At 46.0% G+C, this 21,315-nt stretch overlaps 2 protein-coding genes across 7 annotated transcripts in view; one reads left to right on the top strand and one right to left on the bottom strand.

Moving 5' to 3' along the window:
* The window catches only part of SCRN1 (secernin 1), a 66,266-nt gene extending 51,404 nt beyond the window's left edge, over positions 1 to 14,862 (top strand). For all 3 annotated transcript variants that reach the window (XM_027539429.1, XM_027539427.1, XM_027539428.1), the window contains exons 6-8: positions 147 to 312; positions 8,380 to 8,560; positions 10,885 to 14,862. In XM_027539429.1, coding sequence (XP_027395230.1) covers positions 147 to 312; positions 8,380 to 8,560; positions 10,885 to 11,043 — 506 coding nt within the window. In that variant the 3' untranslated portion in view covers positions 11,044 to 14,862. The remainder of the gene's footprint in view (positions 1 to 146; positions 313 to 8,379; positions 8,561 to 10,884) is intronic.
* Positions 14,863 to 15,209: 347 nt separating this feature from the next.
* Positions 15,210 to 21,315, bottom strand: part of WIPF3 (WAS/WASL interacting protein family member 3) — an 85,344-nt gene continuing 79,238 nt past the window's right edge. For 3 of the 4 annotated variants that reach the window (XM_027539426.1, XM_027539420.1, XM_027539424.1), the window contains one exon: positions 17,847 to 20,014. In XM_027539426.1, the coding sequence (XP_027395227.1) occupies positions 19,991 to 20,014 (24 nt within the window). In that variant the 3' untranslated portion in view covers positions 17,847 to 19,990. Of the gene's footprint in view, positions 16,829 to 17,846; positions 20,015 to 21,315 lie in introns of those variants that run through there. The other variant, XM_027539421.1, reaches the window with a different exon arrangement.

Genomic DNA, 21,315 nt, shown 5'->3' with positions numbered 1-21,315 from the left:
ATTGGTCAAGATCTGTCCTGTGACCACACCTAAAGTAGGGCTGTTCTGTTCCCAGCTGTAATTTCAGGGGTTCTGTTACTCAAAAGGGAAATAACTAATGGATTTTGGTTAGCAGCTTGCCTCCTCCCTCTCTTTTTTCTTTACAGAAAGCATCACTGTGCAGACTATGATTGATGTCCTACGGGACAAAGCCAGTGGAGTCTGCGTAGATTCTGAGTCTTTCCTCACCACAGCCAGTGTCGTGTCTGTCCTGCCTCAGAACGGAAGCTCGCCATGCATCCACTACTTCACTGGGACCCCAGATCCTTCCAGGTTTGTCTGAGACAGTCACACAGCTGCCAAGTCTGTGCTTCCCCTGAGAGCTCACCCAGTAATCACACCCTGAGTTCCTGCCCTTCCCTGTACATATAGTCAGATTTTTCAATATCACCATAGCCAGTGCAGTACAAGAGAGGTGAAAAAGGGAAGTTCTTGGCTTTTATCATGTAGTGTTCATCACAGTCATGGAATCAAATTGTTTTAAATTCAACAAACATTTATTAATATGTATTATGGGCCAGGCATTGTGCTGTATATGAGGGATGCAAAGATAAATAAAACTCAGTGAGACAGAAGAGATAACAGGAAAGCTCAAGATTGATCAGAAGCACCAGTGGCTGTGAGTTAGAGGACAAAATGGCACAGAGACAAGGCACATTGCAGCCACTTCAAGGGCACTGGCCTCTTCTCTAAGACATTGTGTTTTATGGCGTTGCTTCCTGCCCACACACCTCAGCAAAGGGCTTGTGGCCTCTAGAATAAACCACCTGAAGTTGAATCCCACCTCTGTCACTTAGTATTAATGGCCAGTAAGTCCCTTAACCTCTCTAAGCTTGTGTCTGTCCTATACAATGGGCACAATCCCAGACCGTACTTTTTTATGCTTGTTGGGAGGATTAAATGAGATAATCCAAGTAAATGCATAACAGGTCTAGCTATTATTTTAGACTGTCTCTGGTCTACCTGGCAGACAGCAGCCCTTCTCAGTAACTTTCAGTCCTGCACACCAAGATCATGCCATTGGTAACTTAGACACAACCATCGTGACTTCTAAATGATCAGAATCACTTGAGGGGAGTTTTTGATAAATACAGATGTCTTGACCCAAACCTTTTGTGTCAGGAATTTTAAGGTGGGCTTAGGAGTCTGTCCAGTAAGTCTGATTCCTCAGCCTGGAGGGCTCTAGAAGACTGCCCATTCCAGTAGGATCTCTGGTATTTTTCACGTGTTCCATTGGCTGATCATCATTTGAGTATCGGGTGTCAAACTTTTGACTCTGCTGCCACGGAATCTGTAGCTGTTTGATTTCATTCCCTTTCCAGCTGAAAATACTTACTCTCCTCTTGTTGTTTCAGGAATACAGGCAATGGCAGTGCCCAGCTAGGGACTGTGTCTTAGGTGACTCAGGGGAGAAGCCAAGTACCTTCCCTGACTCTTTGGCCTCCCTGTCCCAATATAAGTAGATCTTTCTAGCAGGACCTATTAAATCCCGTATAAACTATCCTTAGTCTTTCATTCACTCATTTATTCATTCAATAAGCACTTGTTAGGCACCTGCTGTGTACCAAATATTATGCTTATTGTGTGCTAGAGACTAACTGTTTACAAGATAAGAGGGGCACAAAGGAGGCAGTGAAGGCGAAACTTCACAGAGGAAGAACTCTCGAGCACTGGTGTCGTGAGAGGAGGGGTTTGTTAGGTGCTGAAAGTGGGAGTGACATTCTGGGCGGGAGGGAACAGCATGTGCAGAGGCACAGAGGCATGAGCCAGCATGGCACCCCTTGCAGCTGTGCATCCTTCTATAGTTTGAGTTTCCATCCGTCTCCCCACTCCCCCAGTACCTCCCAAGCCCAGCGTGGGCCCTCTGCTGGCCTCTAACCAGGAGCCTCACCCACTCACCAGTATTCCAGGCAGCCTCTCAGGACACGCCTCTTGTTTGACTCTGGCTTCTTTCTCTTGACTTGATCTCCCCATTAGGAATGCCTGGTTCTGTGACCCCACTCCTACCCCACTTTTTGGTCGATCAGATCTGGGGCTTGTCCTTCCTCTCCCTTGTGGATGCTGACCTTGCTTGCTGATGGCTTTTGTGAGCACTCTGTGCTGGCCCACAGGGATACGTGTAGGCTTTCAGAATGTGTCTGGAACATCCTGTCAAGGTCTTTAGACATTGTTTTTCTGGGAAAGGAGCTTTTGAAGGAGCGGGTTGAACTGAAGAGTGACCACAACAGCCCCCTTGGTTCCTGACTTATCAGACACCTGCTCCAGCTGTGCTTAGAAGACAGCTTTGTGGTGCCAGGACGTGAAGATAAAGTCATTCTGTTTCCTAGGCTATAGGACACAGCCCAGTGCAATTCTAAAAATGCGCTGAAAAATAGCTTTCTAATATCTAAAAGTGAAAATTTCAAGTAATTTTAAAAGAAAATTATTCATGGTTAAATTAATTGAGAAGACCTTAAAGGCTATTAAGGGCTTCCTGGAAGACATTCATTTTTATCATCTATGGTTAAATGAACTACATTGCCTACTGTGACTATAGAACTGTCATAGATTTTTTTTTCTCCTATTCAACATTTCAATGTTTCTTTGTAATTAGGCATCCTTACCATTTTGTATTTTGTCAGCAGGAAGCATAATTACCTACTCTTGGGTTTTAGGTAATAAAATTAGGGAAATTTTAGCCGGCTTCGGCTAATGCTACAAACGTTAGAGAGATGTTTGCAGGAAATAGTTTCGGAGCAGTGGCCTTGCAGAAGATTATGATCAAAGAAGACTGTTATTTATCCTCCCAATTAATGTTAGAAACTGAAGGACATGATCGTACTATTGTTCTATCTGCTTCAGCACTTCTCGGCTCTTTGCTTACTGTATTAATTATAGATCCTTCTCTCAAAATAGCTTGTTCTCATAGTCCCGTTTTTTCTTCCTCCTTCCCTCTTTTCTCTCCCTCCTGATTTGTACCAGGTATTATATAAGTTTGAGAATTGGAGGCAGATACAAAAGCCAGAGTTTGAGAGATAGAGGGAGATGCAGAAGAACTTTAATTTTATTGAGTGGGCAAATTCCATCATGTAATATATTCTGATGAGTCAGCTGGTGCCTCGATCATCCATACAGTGACACTGATCGGCGTTAGTGCACCAGTTCTAACCGTTTGCTTCGTGGAAGCCAGTATCTGTTAAAGCTTCATCCGTATGAAGGATTGGGAAGGGAAAGAGCAGAGAGGTAGCTTCGCATTTTGAGACAGTGTAATTTCCAGGTTCCGTTGCTGTGCTGGAGTTTGTGAGAGCTGATGATGTCATGTCTGCCCAACCCTGTGTTCAGTAATGTCACACGGGTGGCTTGAGAAGGGCCCCAGTGAGTGTGTTCACACTGTGGAGATCAGCGGACACTATGAATTAGGGCTGATTGCTTCCACTACTTAGAAGCTATCACATCTGAGAAAACACAAATATTCAAGATACAGGAGGATAAACCAAGTGGAGGAAAGAATTAAAAGTGTTTCCATTTTAAATATTAGTAGGCTATTTCCCAACCCATTTCTTTAATTGCATTAGGCCATGTAATTCAGCCTGGAAAACAAAATAGGGAGGAAGTTCTAGGAAAAGAGGGTCTTTGACCCACTTTATGGCAGGGAACTGGAGAGATGCAAGGGATACAGGGTGTGTGTGTGTGTGTGTGTGTATGTGTGTGTGTATGTGTGCGAGTGTGTGGTGTTTGCTTCCTCTTCTCGTAGGTACTAGGCTTGAGAGTCTGCGTTGCATCAATTGAGACTGTCTCATCTGGTTAGTTCAAATGTCAGTGACAAGTGAACCTTTTCATTATTGGAGATAATGTTATAGACACTGTGGTTTATGTAAATACAGGGCCACAGCCTGCATGGACGACACCCAGCTGAGGACCTTGTGTAAAATAGCCCTGCCTTTGATTTCATTCCTAACTCTCCCAGCAGTATCTTTTTCCTCTCTCCCACCCCACGGTTTTGACTTTTTAAAACCTCCCAGGGTATCTGGATCCAGTCCAAAGGGTGTCCCAGGCTCCAGAGGTACTAGTTTTCTTTCCCTCTAAATGGAAACGCCCTTCACAAATAGGTTCTGCTCTCAGCCATATGTGGCTTTAGCTATGTATGTGATTTAAGTGATTCACAGCCCAGCTGGAATGACCCATGGATGAACCATTCAGAGGGACACATGCAGTTGAGGGAAACTGGTTCTTCCAGGCCCATATCAGATTGGTTTAAAGTTTAGCAGATGCATCCAAGCAGGGCCCTTTGTGCTGCTGTTTTTGTGCGAGCAGATCCACCAGGGACTCTGGGGCAGAAGTTAAGCCCATCACTCTGGGAGTTTCTGCATCATTGGTAAGAACACAGCCCTGTTTGAAGTAAGAAATGTGAGCTGGCCAGTCATACTAGAGTTCTGTGTCAGAATCAGCCATGAACTGCTCTTGGGGTCCTCAGTATGAGTGATGAACTGGGCCCCACCATGGCTGGGTGTGCTGGGAGGGGTGGTCATGACCCACATGGCAGTTCAGCTTTGCTGCTGGCTGGATATATGGCCTTGATCAAGTCATTTCATCTCTCTGAACATACATTCATTCAAGTGTCATTTAAGAAGCTACCATCTGAGGTTCACTTTTGGGAAAATGTCAGAGTATCTTCTCACCTACTTGTATTTTTAATGTGATTTTCTGTAATGTTTGGTAAGAAATCAAAACATTTGGAAACCATTGAGTTTTCCACATTGCCCTTTTCTGGATCTATAGATGTAAGTGATCAGGATGGAATTATAGATAATTCCCACATTCTGGTATATTATTGTGGTTTATTATGGCAATAATTTTATTTATTCAATCTCAAAAAAGAATCTCCCTTTAACCATTTGATGGTAAAATAATCCGGCTGCCAATGCAGGAGACACAGGTTCAGTCTTTGGGTCAGAAAGATCCCCTGGAGGAGGAAATGACACCCCACTCCAGTATTCTTACCTGGAAAATCCCATGGACAGAGGAGCCAGGCAGGCTACAGCCCATGGGGTCATAAAGAGTTAACACGACCAGGTGAGACAACTACCTGATGAACATATACTTCATGTTTTTAGCAGCTGAGGATGCTGGGTTCCTTATAGACTTTGGGGAAAAAATTCTTGGAGGACTTTGGCTGCTTTAGAATATTCTAGAAACCTCATATTATTAACTTACTTATTTTTAAAGTTAAAATGGATGGATAGAAGGGATAAACATATAGTCCCTCTGTCTTACAGATGCCACCAGACACTTTCTCAGTGATGTTAAACTAACCTCCACATGCCAGTGAGTGTGGACTGGCTTGAGGTTCCATCAGGCAGGGGGTTTTGACCTTTTTTTTTTTTTTTTTTTTAACTCTGCTGTTATCTTGTGTATTGGGTGCAGAAGACCACAACTGTGCTTACCGTGAACTTCTTGAAAGCACAGGTTCATGAGCCTCATGACGTAGAAAGAGAAATAGCACAATAGCTTTAGCAGCTGAAAGGGAGAGATCATTTCAGCCCATTGAGAGACAGAGAGGAAAATGATGGACCCCACAGCTGGTCAGAGGTCAAGAGGGGACACAGACCTGCATGTGGAGTCCAGCCTAATTCCCGGCCCTGCTGTGGTGAGGCAGGCAGACCTGGACAGTTGCTCAGGAGGATCCGGTACCATGGTTCTCCCCATGGGGCCAGTTTCAGGATGGTCCTGAGCCGCATAGTAAGTAAAGCACCGAGTTCCAGAAATTAAATGACAGGCTTGCCTATGAAACATTACTCTCACTGGGACTTTGGAGAGGTGGAGAAGAGAGGTTCCTTTCAGGGGATTGTATGGGATACAGAAGTGAGCATCGTCTGTGTGGCCTGGGGCCAGTGTGAAGTGGGAGAACCCTTGTCCCAAGGGGTCTCGTTGGCAGCCCAGGCTCAGCAGCTCTGCTGGACATTGCCAATCCTCTGACTCTCCATGGTTGAGCCTGCCCCAGCCTTACCGCCAAGTTCAAGCTCAAGCCCATGGAAGCCCTGGCTCTCACCCTCTCTGTGCGACGCCAGGCCTAGGGAGGAGGTGTGAACTATGCAGGCTCTGGGCTGCAGAGTCTCTCAGGAGATCTCAGTGCATGCCAAGGAGGCTGCAGGAGGCTTCCAGTCTGCTAGAAGACGGTGTGTGCGCACTGACTTTTCAGGAAACCCCGAGTTCTGTCAGGCCCGGAAGGGTAGGGTGCTTGCCTGCTGTGAGACTGCTGTGTTGTCTGAGACCAGAGGGGCCCGGAAGCAGTTAGTTCTAGATGTCTCTCTGCTGGACTCTCCCTTACCACTGCCTTTTCTGTCCCTCTCCACCATTATCCTCTTCCAGTAAACCCTCAGAATGCCCTCAACCAAATGACCAGTTGGAGAGCTCAACTCCATGGGATCAAAATTCTATAGACATTTAAAAATTTTGCATTATTTTCTTACACTTTCAGCAGTCACCCACTTGACATTCAGGAGGAGGGAAGAGAAGCGCTGCATTTTCAGGAGGCAGTAGCAAGTGGTAGTGAGTGTTCCCTCTGTAAAGGGAGCTCCTGGTATCTCAGGGAGGGAAGGAATTTGGGAGGACTTAGCCTTGTGGAATTAGGTCCAGCCCACGTGCCTATGCTTCGTACTTCTTGGTGGACAGAGCCAGTTTCCTGTATGTGTCTGCATCACCTGCAGAGAACAGCACTTAACCAGCCCCACCCCTTTCCCTGGTGGCTCAGACAGTGAAGAATCTGCCTGCAATGCAGGAGACTCAGGTTTGATCCCTGGGTCAGGAAGATTCCCTGGAGAAGGGCATGGCAACCCTCTCCAGTATTCTTGTGTGCAGAATCCCATGGACAGAGAAGCCTGGCAGGATACAGTCCATGGGGTCGCAAAGAGTCGGACACGACTGAGCAACTAAACTCATTTTCACCCACTTCACAAGCTTAGGGTGCAGCTGCTTTCAGTAGTCAAATGAAATTAACATGAGCCGGATCTTTCATGCTGTGATCACGGTCTTTCTCTCACCTGAGTCCTTTTCCCTTGATTACCTCTGGGAACTAATCTGAGGGTTCGCTACTGGTTACTGTTGTCTCTGGTCATGCTCCTTAGACCTGGATGTCATCAGTCTCCTGGGGACATTAACAAGCAGGTTCTAGTCAGCAGGATGGGGGTGGGGCCTGAGAGTGATACTGATGCTCAAGTCCAAGGACACAGTTTGGGTGCAAGGGTCATGCGTTCCCAGTGCTTTGCAGATGGTGATGTATGTGAAAATGAGTGGCACACTGGATATAGCCCAGGGACCCTGGGGCTCAGGAATTCAACTTCCCAGCTCACTTCTCACCCATTGGAGGCACAGAGTGGGTCAAGGTGCACCAAGTTAAGAGGATGGAGAATATCCCCAATCGAAGACATACACTTGCGTGTGGGTGTGTCTCATTATCTCTTGATTGCTTTTGCAGGTGCCCCTGTGGTGTGATTGAACACAGGCCACCCTTGGGGCCCAGAGGTGCCTGTGCTCCCCCAGAACACTGCTTTGATCAAGCTGTGTTCTTTCTGGGTGCAGAGCTGGGACAGTAAAGCTCTCTCCCTGCTGTTTTAGGCAGCTGTGGTTGCCACAGACCCCCACCCAGCTGTTTCGGGGTGTGTGCACATCTGGAGGGGTGTGTTGCTTGTGCCTAGGTATGCACAGGTATACACACGCATACATGTGCACACACACATGGGCACTTGCATACAGAGTCATGTCCCCAAAGTTATACCCCTTGTGCCAAAAGAGCCGAATCAAAGAGCTCTTGCTTCAGCCGCCTACTATGCCCTCGGCTGCCCTCTCACACAACCAGACTTCTGTTTTCTATGGCGTGCCCTCTCTGGGGCCCCTGGGGTTCTGTTTTGGTCATCTGTCTTCATCTGTGCGCTCCTTGAGTCTGTCAGAGATATTCCAAACATTTTCAAATAAGGTAGAACCTAAAAAAAAAAAAGATGAGGTCTCAGACCCTGCCTTTCCAGGGGGCCTCGTTCCGTGGACCATGGTGGCGAAAGACTAACTCACATCGGTGGCCCATTGCACCCTTCCTCAAAGCACTGTGTGTGTTCATGGAACTGAAAGAAGCTCTCAAATGGCCTTCCCAGAACAAAGCCAGTCTGTGTCGATGTCTCCTCGCTGTAAATAGAACACTTTGCAACTTATAATCGGTAGCTAGTTTTATTAAAATAGTCACTAAAATATGCAGTTGGTGCTCTCTCTCGGGAGGTGCCTGCCTGCCACCTGCTGTGAGCTGAACCAGGAGTGTCTGCCCTCCTCAGGCCCTGAACCTGGTTTGGCTGAAGCTCTCTCCTTTCTCTCCAGGTCCATATTCAAGCCTTTCATCTTTGTCGATGATGTAAAACTCGTCCCCAAAGCACAGTCTCCCTGTTTTGGGGACGACGACCCTGCCAAAAAGGAGCCTCGGTTCCAGGAGAAGCCAGACCGCCGGCACGAGCTGTACAAGGCACACGAATGGGCCCGTGCTGTCCTGGAGAGTGACGAGGTGAGCCTGAGTGGGGGCTTGGGCGCGGGTGAGGTCACCAGGAAGGAGACCGGAAAGCGGATAACAAGCTCATCATTTTCCTCCTCTCCAGCTAGTCTGCTTCCAGAAACCCAGGCTCCCGAGGCCCTCGCTAGAATGCTGGTGGTAATTGTTCCAGCCAGCCTCTTGAAACCCAGAGAAAGCAAGCCTCCACTTTTGATGTTGTTCAAAATGCAGTGGCCTAAGAATATCCCTCTTTTACTTACTGTCCATCTGGGAATAACAGAAATGTGCAGTACTAGTTGGGAGAACTGGTTTTCTGTGGTCAGAAATTCTTTGTATACTTTTGGAGGTAAAAAGTTGTATTATGGCAGCACTTTAAAGACAGAATCATAGTTTTTTTTTTTTTTTTTAAGTGATTCTTCAAAAAAATCCCTGGAGATGGTTGGTGGTGATGGTTGCATAACTGTGAATGTATTTATGCCACTGAACTGTATGCTTAAAAATGGTTAAAATCGTAAATTTTAAGTTTTGTATATTTTTTTCACATAAAAAGTTTTTACATTGTCAGTTGTAAAATAGTTCTTCTTCAAAGTGCAACCCTCCCTCCTCCACCCAAAACTTTGGTTTATAAAGTTACATCGGTTCAAACAAGAGAAATATTCAACATATGCCCATAGCAGCCGTTAGTGAAAGGCTTTCAAGTAAAATCCAAGCCTATATGTTTTTAAGCAATTTTGGCTGGTCTTCACTGCACAGTTCTCTCTAGTTGTGGAATGTGGGCTCTGGAGTGCAGGCTCAGTAGTTGTGGCACATGGGCTTAGTTGCCCCGTGACATGTGGGATCTTAGTTCCCTGACGAGGGATTGAACCTGCGTCCCCTGCACTGGGAGGGGGATTCTCAACCACTGGACCACCAGGGAAGTCCCCCCAGGCTTCTATTTTGCTGACACAGAAGGAAGGAACATAATTGTTAGATGCTCATCTACTTCCCAGGCATTTATTAACAACTTGTAAAGTTCCATTTTGTCTTGAAAAGAGGGATCTCTTATAGGGAATTGGTGCACACATTTTGCATGGACTGGGTAAGCTTATTCTCTTACATCTGGTACCGTGGGCTTTCTAAGAAGGATATAAAGAAGGACAACATCAACAGTAAATCCAAGGGAGTTCAGAAAGCATCTCTGAGAAGGGTAGTCTCACTGTTTCTCGACCTTGCTCTTCTGTGCCCCAGAAATGACCATCCTGACATGTAGAAGTCGCACAGTTATTTGATATTTGTGCTACCTGCCAGATGTGTCCCTGGAACCGGAATGCTGCCACTACACTGCACTAGCTCTGCCAGGGCTGCCTGCCCTGATTGCTGATGGTGCATGTTTTAGGTGGATGACAGTAAACCCGAATAGGGGGAAAATGTCACTCCCTGATGCACAGTTTTCTGGTTATTTGGCAAATGAAGGCAGGGGTAGGAAGGCCCGTGTGTTCTGAGGCATCCTACACAAAATTTCCAAGAGATGAGATAGATGAGGCTGGGTGGACTTTGAAATTTGGAAATGACCATTGGTTTGAGTTAAGGCAGCACTGGGAGATGGTGGATGAATGGTGACATCCGTTTCTCTGTTCTGGGAGTAACTGGACAAATGAAAGCTTCTCACTGTCATCCAGTGTGAATGAGTGACTCTCACTTGGAAGAAGAGATGTCACCCCTTCAGAAGAAACAGTAAATTGGGGATAGACATGCCACTCACGGATCCATTTATTCATTCAAAAGGCATTGTTGAGAGTGCCTCCTCTGTCCCACGGAGGAACATAGAGATCAACCTAGTTCTTACTCCCTGGGTGATTGTGGTCTAACAGGAGACACAGGCAAGTAGACAGACCATCACGAGACAGGAAGAGAACAGCCATGGCAGAAGGAAAGGCATTGGATGGGGGAGCCCAGAGGAAGGGCATTCTGAAGGTGGGCACGAGCCGACCAAGTGTTGGTAGGGAGCAGGGTGGCCTGTGCAGTGGCAAGAAGGAGTATCATGGGTTGGAGGAAGGCAGCTAATTCAGTCTGGCTGCCCAGAAAGGAGATGCAGGAGGCAAGGCAGGATGTGAGACAAGCAGGAGCCTTGTGGGCTGTAGAGGGCCTTTCCCACTGTCACTCGGGAGTCTGGATTGCATCCTGAGTGCAGCGGGAACTCTTTGTAAGTATTCCGGGCGGAGCAGTGACATCACCACATCGTGACTTTAGAAGCACCCCATGGCAGTCCTGCAGGAAGCCCACTGAATGGAGTGGGGGAGGGCCCTCAGGGGGCTTTCAGCATCCACTCCAGTGGCCTCGACTCTTTTTGTCCTTCTCAGGAGCAAGGTCAGAAGCTGAGGAAGACGATGCTGGAACTAGAGAAGCAAGGCCTGGAAGCCATGGAGGAAATCCTGACCAGCAGTGACCCCCTGGACCCCACCGAAGTGGGGGATCTCTTCTATGACTGTGTGGACACGGAGATTAAGTTCTTTAAGTGAAGTAAGCGTTCCCTTTCCCCTTCTTATTTAAAATTTCCCACCTTACTAAATTACCAGCAAAACAAACCACTCTCCTGTCCGAGTAAAATGAGAAAGTTCAGATGCGTCAAAGTCACAGTCCCCTTGTGTTCTGCCTTGAACCTCACAACGCCGCCCCCTTCTTCTGCAGCGTAGATCCCCTCCTTCTGCAGTGTAATGTGTATCCCCTTGCCTGTTGTCTGATCGTATGACTGATTGTGGAGTTTAAGCTACTATTATTGTATTTCAGTGACAATGGACACATTAGCCTTTTCTTGGGAGGACTAGAGTCCATCAAAGCCATGAAGGACAGGCTCCATGGCGCCGAGTTAGCGGGAAAGGCAAAATCTCTTGAAGTCTTACTCTTTCAGTAGCGGTTTCTTTCAGGTTGACAAAAGGCGTTTGTCTGGCCCTGAGCTCTTGTGTGTGTGTGCCCGAGGGAGGCTTCCACTGAGACACTGAGCGCTGGCCAGTAACGCAGAATGCCCCCAGCTGTGTCTTCTGAGATGCAAAACAAGTGGGAAGGGATGAAGGGGGCTCTGCTGGCTCCAGGCACAGCTCCACCTAGATTCTCTTTATCCGAAAGAACCTGTGCACTGTGCTTGTGTGTGGTGGATCCACACAGATGGCTTCCACCTTCTGTGTGAGCTGGAACCTTCCCACCCCGCCCCCCCATCCCCCTAGGGATTCAGGGGTGGCTGCACAGGTAACACTCGTGATCAGGGAGTGGCTCTCCTACAAGGCAAGGGGCTGTCCCTGCCACTCACCTGCCGCGTAGATGCGCTCGTGTCTTGAAATGATTCTGGGCCTAGTTACTGCCATCTAGCTTAGAATTAATTAAATGGCCCTGTGGCAGAGTTCCACCCCACAAAGCTGCAAATTTCTCAGCTAATGAAGGAAGGAAAAGGAGAAACTTTTGGCTGTTTAGATTCCAGTTAAAGTAGCTGGAATAGGAGCAGCCACCCCATTATCTCAGCAGAGACTTTAATTAAACTGATTTGTTTCCCGTGTTGTGGGCGCATGAAGGATCTAACTTACCAGCAGAGCTCAGGAGAGTGTGTGAAGAAGACCAGATGGGCTCAGCACGGGGAAGATGGAGGGCAGGAAGGCGACAGATGGATGGAGAAGCATTTCGCTCCAGGGGACAGTCCCACCCCCGCCCTTCCTGTCCAACCCTGTTACAGCCCACAAAGCTGTGGAGAAAGCACCTGCTTGCCCTGATCTTTCCCTTTATTCTTCACGCCCCACATGGCCCGGTAGCCACTTTCAGGCTAGTAGCTGAAGTGGGCAGGTGGTGGTGGTGGCAGGGGTCTTACCTCCAGCTATTGAAACTCTCAACCACTGTTGACATGGACAGAGGCAGAGATGAGGAGGAGAGGTGTACATGTTAATATAGTGATGGGTGGGAGGGCTGCGGCTTCATTTCTCCAGCCTGACCTGTACCATCTGGGCCTAATCACCTTCACTGGTGATAGGTATTTGCAAATGGAAATACTATGAGTATCAGCAGTCTTGGAAGTGACTTCCAGTTAGACTCGTTTTCCAGCTGCAATGTATCATATGCCACGAGAGCTGTAGAGGAATTGGGCCCCAGACACAGATGTAGACACTGAGGGTCACAGGTGTTACTGGAACAAACCTTTTTTTCTACTAGCTCCCCTCTAAGGGTGTAGGCATAAGAGCACTGTGAGTTTTTTGCCCAGAAGTTTTGAAAATTCTGTATGTAAAATCACTGTGAGTGATGAGACATGGGAGCAATATTTGAGCTGAAAAAACTAACAGCGATCGTTCACAGCAGTTTGTGGTTGCTGAATTTTGTCTGGGTTTGGCCTGAGCTTTCAGTGAGAGCTTAGAGTCTCCTCTTAGGTGGCATGTCCATTCTGAGAGCGTCTGTCTACAGCTGTTGAGTGGAGAAGGGCAAGGCTTGAGGATGACACAGGCACCTCATCCCCTCCCAAACCCACCTGCGGAGTGGTTATTTAAAACAAGATGATGCAAAAAGCCACTATAAAATTCTACCACATGGTCTCTCCTTCCCCTGTCATAGAAACAGTTCATCAGACCTGGCATGTCTGAGGTACCCAAGGTGATTAGGGGTTTGAGCAAAAGAAGTCTAGTGAGAATAAATTACCCACAGGCCCAGCTTTCATTATTATGGGCCAAGCAAAGGTCACGGATAACCCAGCCAGCCTTCTGCCACTACCCAGCCATTGTGCAATGGGAAACAATGACCACTTCTGTGAAGGACATTGACCTTAGTCCAGTAACCCAGAAAAAGGCCAACTATAACGAAGAGTTGTGTGGGTTAACGCTATTATCACAATTGTGATGCCAATGTCTTACCACTAGAGGGCGGGTCAGCCCTTTCCTGGCAGAAGTTAGAGGCTGGGATGCTTTGCTTAGACTTGTACAGAGGTGTACAGTTAAAGCTTGAATAATAGCAGTAGACAGATTCTTTGTGCGTTGGGATGCGTGGGGAAAGACAAGAAGAGAGCAAAGAATCTGCTGATGTGGATGTTCACTTCTAGTGACAGTAACAGTTTGAAATATGCAGTTGGATTTTGAGGACACTTGCTGAGGGAGATGTTTGTTTTTAAATGCTCCTAACAGACTCTGTTTTTAAACGCTCCTAACAGACTCTGTTTTTGAAAAATGCTTATCATTACGTGGATAATTTCTTGACCAGGGATTGATTTTCTAAAGGGAAAACGAATATATGCAAGGTGAACTATGAAAATTAATGTTTAAAGGTCAGTGTGTAAATAGCTTCCTAAAATACCATTTGTGTATCCATTACACACCTTGTGCAGAAAGAAGACGTGGCCTTGAAGGACAGACTCTCTCCCCTGTTCTCACACCCCATAACCAAACATAAGCTAGTTAGTCTTGGCTAGTAGATGGGATCTACCACTCTAACTAAGGAGGAGCAGAAGCTCCAGTAAAAGTAAATTAGCAAAGCAGAAGTACTACTCCTTCATCCTTGGAGATGGTCTGGAATTTTAAGTAGAATAAGGGCATATTTGAAATTACGTTGATTCTTTAGTGCCCAGTAACATAAGACAGCGTTATTATTAGAAAGAGTCATTCTTATAAGCTAACAGAGCAAGTGTGTGCCTTTAGATATTAGCAGTGAAGTTCCTTCACTTTGGGATGAATTATTAGGTGTAAAAAATAATTATCAATGAGGCAAACTCCTTTGCGCCCTGCTGTTATCCCAAGCGGGTCCAGTTGTTACACAGTTCTGCCCAGCCCAGCAGGAAAGCTAGGTGGGGCCAGAGTATCTGTTAAAAAACCGCCGACTGCATTCTTCACTGAAGAGAAGTCCAGTCATCTCTGGGGAAGGTCTTCAGCTGAGCTTTCCCGAGGCGGGGCGGGGCCGGGGCGGATGGGGGCGGGGCGGCAGGTCGCCCCGCCCAGCACTGCCTGTGCTTCCCTGTGGTTGTGGCCTTTCATTCCACGTGGTCTTAAGTCCCAGCTCGTCTCCTGTGGTTTGTGTCAAACGTGCTTTATCTGATCTAATCCGAACGTCCCAAGATGTCCCGTGCGGATTTCTGGTGGGAATGAATACGTGTATGTTTGCAGTCATGTCGTGAGGAGTTGAAAGTGCGAGCTGGAAAATTGTAGGGGCAGGGAATAATAGAAAAGGAGAACCTTGCTGTTTCCTGCAGTGGGAACCGACTGTGTCGTCTTAATAGCCTTTTGTACAAATATCTACAAACCAGATAACTTTCCCATCCAGTGCTTGCCCTTGGAATTGTCTCTAAATACGTCAAACATACAATAAAAAAGTACTGAAATTAATGTCCCAGGGCCTCTTCTATCTTGTGTTTCATTAATAAATGCGAGCATTGGCCACAACATAGAAAATGTATGAAAGGGGAGATATTTTATGCCTGGAATCTTTGGCAAACCCAATCAGTTAAGCGTTTCCTTCATTTATCCATTTCGTGGATAAACTCACTCTTTAAAATAAACACAAAACCGTGACATACCACCTCACACCCATCAGGATGGTTATCAAGAAAACAGAAAATTAGTGTCGGTAAGGATGTGGAGAAATTGTAACCCTCTGCACTGTTGATGGGGATATAAAATGGTACAGCTGATATGGAAAACAATATGGAGGTTTCTCAAAAAATTAAAAAGAATTAAGCCATATAAGCCAACAATTTTATTTTTGAGTATATACTCAAAAGAGTTGAAGGTGGAATATCTCAAAGAGATTTTTTTTACACCTGTATTCATACTAGCATTAGTCATAATAACCAGAAAGTGGAAGCAAGCCAAGTATCCATCAATGAATGAATCAATGATACATATAGCCAAGCAATGGGATATTCAGCCTTATAAAGGAAGGAAACTCTTGACACATGCTACAACATAGATGAGCCTTGAGGACATTATGTTAAATGAAATAAGTCACTCTCAAAAAAAGTCAAATATTATCTGATTCCACTTTTATGAATTACCAAGAGTAGTCAATCTCATAGAGCCTGAAAGTAGAATGGTGGTTGCCAGGTGCTGGAGGGCTGGGAAGGGAAATGGGGAGTCTTTGTTTAAGGGGTACTGAGTTTAAGGTTTGCAAGATGATAAAAGAGTTCTGGAGACTGGTCACACAACATACTGAAATTGCTTAACACGACTGAACTGTACACTTAAAAATTACTAAAATGGTAAATTTTATGTTAATGGGTATTTTACCAAATTAAAAAAAATCATCAGAATGGCTGGTGCCGTCTATGCCAAGTGTCTTTATTTTAAAGCCATAGAAGCTCCGTTAGAGGAAAGGATGCCACTTAAGAAAGAAACCAGCTTGACCTGGAAATGCCAGGTTCCTTCAATAATTCTGTCTCCATGTGACAGGGAAATGCAGCTGAATGTCTTGTTCTTGAAAACAGGACTTAGTCAGTGGCAACAAATGACCTATGTCAAGGTCAGAGTAAATGACGACCCCATTTATATGACAAGGAACTGTTGACTCTATTTTTATTCTCAGCTCTTTTTCCATCAACATAAACTCCTGCAAAGTTCCAGGGTAACAGAGTGTGTATTAGTTTGCTAGGGCTGCCATAATAAAGGACCACCAACTGGGTGGCTGTTTATTATCTCACAGTCTGGAGGCTAGAAGTCCAAGATCAAGGTGTTGGCAGAGTTGGTTCCTTCTGAGGGTTGTGAGGGAGAACCTGTCCACACCTCTCCCCTACCTTCTGGTGGTTTGCTGGCAATCTTCAGCATTTCTTGACTTGTAGAAGCATCACCCTAATCTGACTTCATACAGCATCCTCACTGTGTATATGTCTGTGTCCAAATTTCTCCTTTTTATAAGGATACTAGTCACATTGGATTAAAGGTCCACCATACTTCAGTAGGACCTCATCTGAACTTGTATCTGCAACAACTCTATTCGTAAGTAAGGTTGCTTTCTGAGGTATGGAGTTAGGAGTTGAGCATGGGAAGTTTTGGAGGATGCAGTTCAGTTCGTAACAGGTTCGTGAAGGATGCCAGGCCTCCGGGGGCATGGTCTGAGAACCTGGAACTTGCTTCTGGAGTCCACAGCCCTTCCCATTAAGTTGCTCCCCTTCTCCTTCTAGGCACCACCTCTTCTACCCAGAACTTCCAGTTGCCTGGAACTATGGCCACTTCCCCCTCCTCCACAGTCAATGACTTTAAAGTTCATCATCCATTTGGTCAGTTATCTTGGGCCATTGCTTTTCTTCTGCACTCAGATGGGCCCTTTTGGTTATGTGAGAGCTTATCTGTGCCTCTGCTAATAAAGACAGCAGATAAAACAAGTCAGGTCCTTAACTAATTCAGATGCAAAGTGTGTAGCAGTTAACTTTGAAATTAGTTTCTAGATGAGATTTATTTCAGGAGCATCTATGAATTGTAATTACTGCTGTCTCCTTGTTATCCAACAGCAGAGCTAGGAATCTGAGCAGCTCAGTGAACATCTGATTGGAATGCCTGAGACACAGCCAGTGAAAGCTGAGTGTGAGACTGAATGTGTAATAAGCAAACTACTCGTACCCTGCAGTGTGTATGTTTGTGTGTGTGTGTGGCTGTGTGCACTGATACCTGGGTCTGTTGTGACCTGAGGGTTAAAGGCTTGCCCAGGTGTTATGTTAGTCCATCTTCACCACTATACACTTAAGGACATATTTATGCCCCTATATTACAGATGAGGAAACTGAGGCATAGACTGGTTAAACTTGTTACTTCCTAAACTTGTAAGATGCAGAATCAAGATTCAGATCCATGTTTCCCTGAAGCCAACATACCTATCAGGCAAACCTTATGTCCCCTGTACCAGGTTCCAAAGAGGGCACCGGGAGACACTATAATGGAGATGGCGATGAGACTGCTCCACACAGATGTTTTAAGGCATTTGCTAAGCTGAGGGGGTGGTGCTAAGTGCACTTCAAGTTGAAAGCTGCTCCATTTCAACACAATTTAGCAGAATTTGTAAGCATGTTTGATATTCATAAAAGTGAATAAGTATAGTGTTATCTACTTGTTACAAAATACATTTGAATTTTTCCCTTGCTTGGTTTTCTCAAACACCTATTCGTTTAATTAGCTACAAAAATCAGGAAAACATTCTGTAGTTTAGTTTAGGTATAGTTTACCTCCAAAAAGAAAGGCTCCATTTCTAACCCAGAATGTTACAGCAAGTGCTGGGTCCTGTGTCAGTATCCTGTCTGAGCCCTTCTAATCCTTAAAGATGGTTGGCTTAGATTGGTGCCGGCGACCGTCAATCAGCTTTAACAAGTAAACAACTGGAAGCATTCCCACTTATTAAAGTTTATTAATACAAAGAAATGAATCTGCAGAGGGAAGATCAATAAATATAAAATACACGGGAAACACTGGGAGAGTCACAGACCACAGCGCTGGGGAGATTCCTCGAGGATGGGAGGGGCACTCTGTTTGAGTTTGTGGTCCAGAGGTGAAGTATTTGTCCTGCCGCAAGAGTTCAAAGGGCAGGAATTCAGTGCTGGGTCTGGAGGAGAGATGTGATGCCAGATTCCTGAGATTTTTCCCTAATGGCAATTTTTGGTTTCTGCACATTTCTTCCCTCTGACCTTGAATAGTTTTATTTTGAATTTCTATCCCAGTGGTGCAGAACATCAGGATGTAAACACCTCATCGGAGCAGGCAGTCTACTCCGAAGGTGGAACGGCTTTGGTCTAGCGCCTTCTTAATCATGATTGTTAAAAAACCCTTGTAATGATTTTGTACAACTGGGAGAGAGGTGGAGTGGATAGTGTTATATAAAAAAAGTTCTGACCTTTTGGAAAGCTTGCAGAACCAATAAGACAGATCAGCTATACGCACAGCTGATGACCTGCAAAAGCTTCTTTGTCATTGATTTAGCTGTTATAGTTTGGCGTGATTTATTCCCCATGGGAGGGAACTTGACATTGCTCAGTGGCTTCTGTTTGGAATGAGAAGAGTACACAATGATGGTGGACACCATCTCAGGGTCAGTCTCCATTCCAGACAGGAGGTGGTGGATGCGGTCACATGTTTGCCAAAACCCCACTAACAGTCTGCCTTCTGCGCATGGCGTATTCTGGGCATTACATCCTCAAGATGTGAGGGTATGAGTGGGCTGTTTCAGAGGAAACATTTTTCACTGTTTTCTTTCCACCTCTCCCGGATTTCCTTTAATCTGCAGCTATTTTGAGCACAGATGAGGGGTCAGTCTGCTTTTTTCTATTTTTCTCTCCTTCCTCAGTCACAGCTTTTCCTCCAAGGATGAGGTCAGGCAGCAAGCAAAAACACACTTTCATTCCCTTGCCAGCCCCAGAAAAAGGGCATGAGAGGAGCAGCCACAGGTCACAGCCAGTCCTGACCCATCCATATTCAGGGCTAGCTGAACTCATATACTTTTCCTCTCTAGAGGGGTGCCACCACAGGGACTGGGGGACTCTCAGACCAGCTCAGAAAGGTGCTAAGGTTTACCTGATGGGTGGATCCAGGTTCCCTAAGGGTGGGCGGGGGACATGATATTTGAGGCAGGTATTTCAGAATATGTTTTAGTCTATACTTTTTCATGTCATGCTTTCCATGATAAACCCTGCACTCAGGGGAGGAAAAAGAAAACATTTCTGAGACAGAATTAATGATGACTTATGTAGGTTTCTAATTTGCAGGGAACATACTGAAATCTCCTTCAGCTCACCTCACCCTGGCTGCCAGGATGGGGGCTCAGCGGGACAGGAAGGACCATTGCAGAAACGTGGGCACGAGGGGCAGTGTAAACAGTAAGAGCGTTGGCTACCTGCAGGACTGTTCAGTTACACAAGGGGCCCTGTGGTCAGCCTTGGAGGGACTGAGGCCACTCTTGGCTTTGATCTGCGTTATATTTACATGAGGCAGCAAAAGAATCCTTGTACTGCAGGATGGGAGCAGGAGGGGCCATGTGGCAGCATCTGGGTGAGGGACACGCTACTCTCGGGGAGCCGCGTCATTCATAAGGCATTACCTGGTTTGATTTTGCAGTTTGTGTGATGAGACTAGAAAAATCATGCCAATAAGAAGCTGTTGTGGATACTATGACTTTGGGAAACTAAGGGATCGTCTAAAAACAGTTCCGAGTCTAGGGAGGGCCAGCCTGCAGACGTATTTACAGTCATGGAATGGACACTGTGCGGTGGGACAAGGCTGTCACCTGTGCCAAGGTGCACTTTAAAAAATGGAGAAATAATGTGTGTGTGTTTTAAATTATTCAAATAATAGTTGACTATAATACTGATTTAAAGCCTGTGCAAAACACGTATTTACAATAAATAAACGCTCCATTAAGAGCCTGTGTGTCAGCTGAATTACGACTTGAGAATAGTGAGGTCTGACGTTCTCCTGGGGACGCCCACCCTGCCATATGGACCTCCAGGTGGCTCACAGGACGTTGGCTTCATCCGTCTTCTCACCGGAGCGTCTTAAGCGCTAACTGTGGAAACACAACAGTGTTACCAGGTGGGGTCAGAGGTAGATGAACCATCCCCAGGACTGGCTTTCCCTCATGCCTGCAAGGCTGCCAGGGTCTGATGGTTCCATCATATGCAAGGTGCTGGTCTTCACCCAGCGGGTTGTGGGTGGAAAAGGAAAGTGTAGCTTGTTTCAGGTGGGGACCGAATGTCATAAAAAACATTTTAGGGACCAAGTACCAGCAGACCGCTTGATGGGAAGCTCAAGAAAAGTGAAGACCTTGGTGGCGATCTCAAGACAAGGCAATGAAAAAGAGAGAAAGGGCCCCAGGCTTTCAGATTTCCTGTTTAGGGCTCCCAGCCTTGCATGGATCACGTGGGCTCTGGCCCATAAAAGAAGAGCACCCCTGGGGCTCTGTTCACCATGTCTGAAACCCCGTGATTTCTCTGGGCAATTGCTTTTTGCCTCACTGAAGTGAAAAATGAATTAACATGGTTCCACCTAGACATAAAGACCTTCTTGACTATGGGATGCCCAAGACAGACTACAGTCCATCCTTGACTAGACTTTGTGGGCTCAGGGGATTCAGATGTGTGCCTGCCATGAGGTTAGGGACTGGACAGTATGGAATGTTCCATCATGCTTATAACGTCTGAAGGTGAGTGTGACTCCTGTCCTGGCAATTCTGACCTGCCAGGGAAAGAAGCAGTGAGGCGCAGTGGAAGGAGCACTGGACAAGGAGTCAGAGGTCTGTATGTGTGACCTCAGGTGAGTTCCTTAACCCCTCGGAGCTTGGTTTTCTCATATGAAAAAAAGGCATTAAAGATAAATCTCTCCAGCTTATATCACAGAGTTGCTAAAAAGGATCCAATGAAATAGCATATGTAACTTCTCTAAACTATAAAAAGTTGTGTAATGTAGGGACTATTATTTTGATTATTACCATATTTTTCTGATCACGGGAGTAATGCATTTATTGCAGAAAATTCAGAAATTGCATAAATGCACTAATAAGTCAAATTCAGTCATAAGCTGGCAGAGTGAATGCCTGTTAACAACTTTGTGTATATTCTTCCATCTTTTTTTTCTCTGTATATATCCTTCTCTGAACTACAATCATACACCCACCCAGTTTTAAACCTACAATCATCTGAGAATGTTTACTGCAGTTCTCAAAATTGGATCAGCTGTGGTGAGAAGGGGAGGAGGGTGCTTGTCCTCCTTCAAGGAACCTTCACCTCCCCCAGCTTCCAGGAACCTAGTTCATTCCTTCTCACATCCCTTTCCTTCAGGTTCCAACCTAAACTGTGGGTCCTGCCCTTT

Source organism: Bos indicus x Bos taurus, chromosome 4 (genome assembly GCF_003369695.1).
Source record: "Bos indicus x Bos taurus breed Angus x Brahman F1 hybrid chromosome 4, Bos_hybrid_MaternalHap_v2.0, whole genome shotgun sequence".
Taxonomy (NCBI): Eukaryota; Metazoa; Chordata; class Mammalia; order Artiodactyla; family Bovidae; genus Bos; species Bos indicus x Bos taurus.
Note: the sequence above shows the minus strand (reverse complement) of the source record. Positions and strands in the feature narration are given on the sequence as shown.